This window comes from Malus domestica, chromosome 06 (genome assembly GCF_042453785.1).
Source record: "Malus domestica chromosome 06, GDT2T_hap1".
Taxonomy (NCBI): domain Eukaryota; kingdom Viridiplantae; phylum Streptophyta; class Magnoliopsida; order Rosales; family Rosaceae; genus Malus; species Malus domestica.
Window position 1 is genome coordinate 16,294,667 of NC_091666.1, and position 5,277 is coordinate 16,299,943.

General features: G+C 38.3%; 1 protein-coding gene across 1 annotated transcript; it reads right to left on the bottom strand.

Annotated features, from left to right (window-relative positions):
• Window positions 1-1,232: 1,232 nt before the first annotated feature.
• On the bottom strand, window positions 1,233-4,371 carry LOC103409499 (ACT domain-containing protein ACR8-like). Its single transcript, XM_029098732.2, has 7 exons — window positions 4,036-4,371; window positions 3,488-3,533; window positions 3,254-3,368; window positions 3,093-3,160; window positions 2,424-2,990; window positions 2,219-2,323; window positions 1,233-2,107 (listed from the first exon to the last, which is right to left on the bottom strand). The coding sequence occupies exons 1-7, from the start codon at window positions 4,095-4,097 to the stop codon at window positions 1,748-1,750; spliced, it is 1,323 nt and encodes a 440-aa protein (XP_028954565.2). The 5' UTR covers window positions 4,098-4,371; the 3' UTR covers window positions 1,233-1,747.
• Between the last annotated feature and the right edge of the window lie 906 nt (window positions 4,372-5,277).

Sequence of the window (5,277 nt, forward strand, 5' to 3'; positions counted from 1 at the left end):
ATTATCTCTAATAATAATTAGCTTATTTTTTGTTTAATACCTATTGGTCCATTGGACCCAAAGCTCCTTGGAATTAATAATTTAATTAATTTGAAATTATCAAACAAAAAGACTAATCACGTTTTTTATTTCTGTGCGTGTGAAAAGAGTGAAGACACGCTAAAGATATTAACAATGGAACTGACTTCTTTGCTCTCCCACTTTACATACATTCTCATCCTCTCTTATTTATGCGGTCACGGTTAAACTACGTTAATATTTTATATTACTATTATTTTTTTCTTATTATTTCTATAAAAAAAATCAATATAAAATGTTGACGTGGCTTAACCGTGATCGCACAAAATAAGAGGAGATGAGAGTGTATGGGTCCTATGGGAAGTGGGAGGGCAGACAAACCGGGTCCATTAACAATACGATGACTATATATCCATCTTGTCCATTAACAATACGATGACTATAAGTGTCTGTTGTGTTTGAATTGTTCTTCACCCTTCATAAAATTTTTGCCATGCAACTATTTATATGTGGCCAAAATTAGTGGCATTTTTATACCAATTTTGATCAGTTGATAAAATAACACATGGAATATGAACTTTTATGATACCACGTATACTCTAAATTAGTCCAATTTTAATAAGTGAGTTTAGATTTAAACGACAAAGAAAACCACATTACCTTGATTGACTTGTCTAAATAGCTATCAGCCGCACATTTGTACATAGCAATTATTTGAAAGTTGGCTATTATCAACAATGTTAAACTATCGGTATTCATAGAAATATTGATGTACAAATTTGTAAAAATATCGACAGATATATCGAATATCAATATCAATTGTTTTTGATGAAAAATATAAAAATTAGAAATGAAACTTTTGGAAATGTCTAACACTAGTTTGAACAAATATTAAAGTTTCTTCGATATTGAATTGATAAGTCAGAAATATAAAAAAAAAATATGTCAATTTTAACCTAAACTTAAGAGTTTCTCCGATATGAGGTTAAACTCCAGCTCCCATTTTCATATCTTTTTCAGATTTTTAAGATACTTTCACGGAAATATCAAGGAAATTTCAAACACGGTTAAAAAGGCTATTATGGTTAGTCCTGTTTATAGGGGTCTTCATGTGCTCATTTCATCATACTAATAAAAAGGGGGATTAGATTCTTCCACCATTCCAAACAATGTGAAAACAAAAAGGCCTCCTAGCCTACACTAATATTAAACACTAAAGATAAAGTAATGTTTCATTCAAAAATTCAAGTCAACCATTAAAAAGCTAAATACTTAAGAAACAGTCTTCTGTACAAATGTTTGGTGCCTTGTTTTGCTGTATATTCCCCAAACTCTAATTTTATTTTTTACCTAATCTCTCTAAGTCCCTGTCTCCTCTAAAACATCACTTCCACAACACGAATTCACTATCACTGCCTTTTCTTTTTACATTCTCATTTGTTTTTCCCTCTCCAAAATTCAAACAAATGCATTTTAAAATGGTGGGCCCCACCCCTCCGGCCTTTCAATTCTGCCGACTACAAAAAAACCAAGCCCACCTCCAATGTCCAACTACTGTCGCCAAACTCCTCTCTCTCTCTCTCTCTCTCTCTCTGTACAATGCCCAAACCCTAAGCAAAGAGTAACATGATAAAAACTTCTACCCACCAAATTGGAAACTTCCTCCTCAAGCCTTAAGCAAAGAGTAACATGATAAAAGCTTCTACCCACCAAATTGGAAACTTCCTCCTCAAGAATGAGATCCGATGAGCCCCAAATTGTACAGATTCCTTCTCACTAGGCTCCCAAGTGATAACAAAACTGCCCCACCAACTCCTTGCTGCTCCTCCCTTTCCCTCTTTTGATGGTAAATCAATGGAAGCTCCTTCACTTTCAAGTTACTCAACCCGATTTTCTGTCTCACTGATTCTATGGTTTTCGCATCTGCAAGGTTTCCCATTGCATCCGTCACGTAGAATACGTTTAGCGCCTTGTCCGTTGTCGTGGATATCTCAGCCCTTGTCACGTTTAGACCGTTCTCGCGGAATGTCCTTGTAACATAAGCTAGAAGACCTTGTCTATCCTCGGTGCATAGTTCTAGCCTCACACCCTGAAATACAACAAAACCCAATTTAACTAATGCATTTGCAACATCATGGAACAATAACAAAATGACATGATAAACAATTTGATTGAAGAGGAACTGAAAAATGAGTAATACCTCAGATGCTCTTCTTTGAACTGCGGCTTGTAAGCATTGGATTACATGCTGTTGTTCGGGTTCAGAGCTAATTGGGGTTCCATCAGTGTGCCTAATGTAAAATTCCTGAAACATAATTCAACCACAAAACACAAGCAATCTCATGCTTCAATATAATAATAACAAACATGCAATAAACCAGATTATTAGGAAAATAAGTACATACCATGTATCCTCTGTCCCCTGATGTATTAATAGTGGCATGAAAAACCACGTAGTCCATGTCTGTCAACGTGCAAACAACATCGAACAAAAGCTTTGCCCTATCTTTGCACTGAATATTCACTATGGAATAACCCCTTTCAGCCCAATTCTGCACCGTTATGACCGGAGAATTGGTGCAATGCTGTAAAACGGGCTTTCTGTCATAATCACGATCTACAAACATCATTTGATGCAGTCTTCTTTCAGTGTGTGTAACTGCCATTGAAACAGAGGTTTTCGCACTTCGAATATCATTGTCCCCTTTAAGGACATTCCTTAACCGCGCTTCAATCCTATCAATTTTCTGTGAGTCCTCAATCGGGCAACCAGAATCACAATCCTTAACATAAATCAATGAAGCAATTCGGCCATTGTGCGTCCACACCTTGGACTCAACCACATTGCATTGCAGGTCAGCTAGCACCGCAAACACCTCGGAAAGAAGGCCTACTCGGTCTGTCCCGGTGAGCTCAAGGGCCGTAAGACCGTTACTACAGTTGGATGAACCAAAATGAATTGTCCCAAGTGACTGCCAAACACAAGAAATTAAACAATTTCAGTTTCAATTGAAAATGAATCTCACTAGTAAAAAAAGGGGATTAAACTAGAATTAAATGAATGATTTATTAACCTGCTCAATATAGTTAATAACGCTCTCGTCTGTTAATTTATTCCCGTTCTGATCAGTTACATGAAAAACTGCAGTAAAAACAGAAACCATATTAAGAAAAATAATTCAAAAATAAATACCAAAAAACAAAACGAAAAGGAAAAAATTGAAGATATTCGTACCATCCATGAACCAGCGACCATCAGAAGAAATGTAAGCTTTTTTAATGGAGAGGTTAAGATCCGTGAGGACCTGAACAGCCTCCAGAAGAATTCCATGCCTTCTCGCACTGTCAACCTGCGGACCCAAAAACAAAAAAAACCCCATTAGTCAAACTTTGTGGAAGAATTCAAACCTTCTTTTGGGGTTTTTGGAAGGAAGAAATTACAAAATTATGTTTTTTCGGAGAAGCAAACCTTGACTAAAGTCGCAGTGGAGCAGACGGCATTGTCGATCACGACCCTACAAACCGAAAGTGTGAAAAATGGTCAAGTCAGAGAAGCACCACCGCCATACCTTTTTCATTTAATTGTTTTCTATTTTTATTTCCCCGAGTTTTTAAATTTCAAAGTGAGGAAGCATCAAGTATGTACGAGAAATTGTAAGAAAAACCCAGAAAATTCAAAAAAAAAATTAAAATAAAACCATGGAATTTAGGAGAGAAAATAAATGTGGAGTGAAAAATGGGTCAGATGGGAAAAATCGAGAAGAGATTTGGATCGTTGAAAATTCTCTCGAGAAAATTCGAGATCACAGCGGTAATGAAAATTTTTGAAAGCCAGAAAATCCATAATACCCAAAATAAAAAAGGATAAAAACATCCAAACCCAGAAACCAAAAGACCCAAAATGTTGAATGAGTGGTGAAAATTTTCTCGAGAAAATTGGAGATCACAGTGGCGATGGACCGGAAACATAGAATAAAACCCAGAAAAACCCAATGTTTGAAGAAATGATGTAAGTACCTGGGAGTGTTCATCCGGAAGACAAGCTTCTCATATTCGCCGAGGCAAGCAGTCCACTCCATCGCTCTGATTTCGTCGAGACAGAGGGAAGCAACTCTTGTTGTCCTTTAAAGGGAAAGAAAAATCTCAGAGATTCTGTGCGTGTTTTAGCGACGAATGTATCGATGAAACAGTAAGCGAGTAACCACAAACTTCTCCGCCATATGAAACAAATTCAAATGCCAGATGCCTTCAGACTCTTGCTTCTTCGGCCAAATCGCCGTGAATTCTCTCTCTCTCTCTCACTTTTTATTTCGCAGCGGAAAGCACGCCTTGTTCTCAACACGCTGCCTCCACGACGCTCTCTCTCTATATAAATTTATATTTATTTACAAACCAGTCCATCAATTTTTTTGTACTTTTATTATTGTTCTAATTTGATCATTAGTCCCCGGCATGGTACAAAATCGCCGATATTATCGGTTTTTACGGGAACCGATATTTTTTTAACTATCCAAATGGTTTTCGTGATAATATATCGATAATCGTGATATTTTCGAAATTATCGATAATATCGGAACTGGGCTACTCAGAGAAGAACGCCGGAGTTTCTACAGCTCCGGGCGACTGTAAAACAGGACCCTAGACTCCGATCTAGGTATGAAAATGAAATAGAAGACGAGATGAACGTTTTTATATATTCCGTTTGCTGTGAAACGGTCAGAAGTGTTTGGAAAGTTTGTCGACACCCACGGCCTCGCCGGAGATGGGTGTGCCTATTCCTGAGCCGATTTCGTCCAAAAAACCTTGCAAAAACACGATTTTGAACTTAAATTTCACATATAAGGTTCAATCTAGAACAGAAAGAGGCAAACCCGAAGCTTACCGAACTGGAGAAATTCAAGAAACTCGCCGGAGTTCCTGCGTTCGCCAAGTTGCAGAGACGAGAAGGAGAGGGAGAAAGACGAGGTTGCTGATGATGATGGGTGTGCATGTGTGTATGTGGGTCTCGGACCCTAGGTGCAGAGAGAAAGGAGAGAGACGGCGACGACGAGGGAGAAGCAGAAGCCGATGTGGGTCTCTATGCGTGTGTGTGGGAGAAGGATCGAGAGACCTTGGGTCTCTGTGCGTGTGTGTGTGAGATCTATGTGTGTGGGAGTGGGAGATCTGTGTGTGTGGGAGAATGGAGAAAGGGGAGAAGGGAGCTCAGAGTCAGAGAAGAGAGAAGGTTCGAGAGACTGAGAGAGAGACTGTATGCGTGTG

What these genes read in the sequence shown, in the direction of transcription:
- LOC103409499 (XM_029098732.2), bottom strand. Translation starts at nt 4,097, where the DNA reads ATGGAGTGGACTGCTTGCCTCGGCGAATATGAGAAGCTTGTCTTCCGG. An exon ending in TGGTCGCTGGTTCATGGATG is followed by an intron (nt 3,161 to 3,253) that starts GTACGAATATCT and finishes TTTTTACTGCAG; the next exon opens with TTTTTCATGTAACTGATCAG. An exon ending in TTATTAACTATATTGAGCAG is followed by an intron (nt 2,991 to 3,092) that starts GTTAATAAATCA and finishes TGTGTTTGGCAG; the next exon opens with TCACTTGGGACAATTCATTT.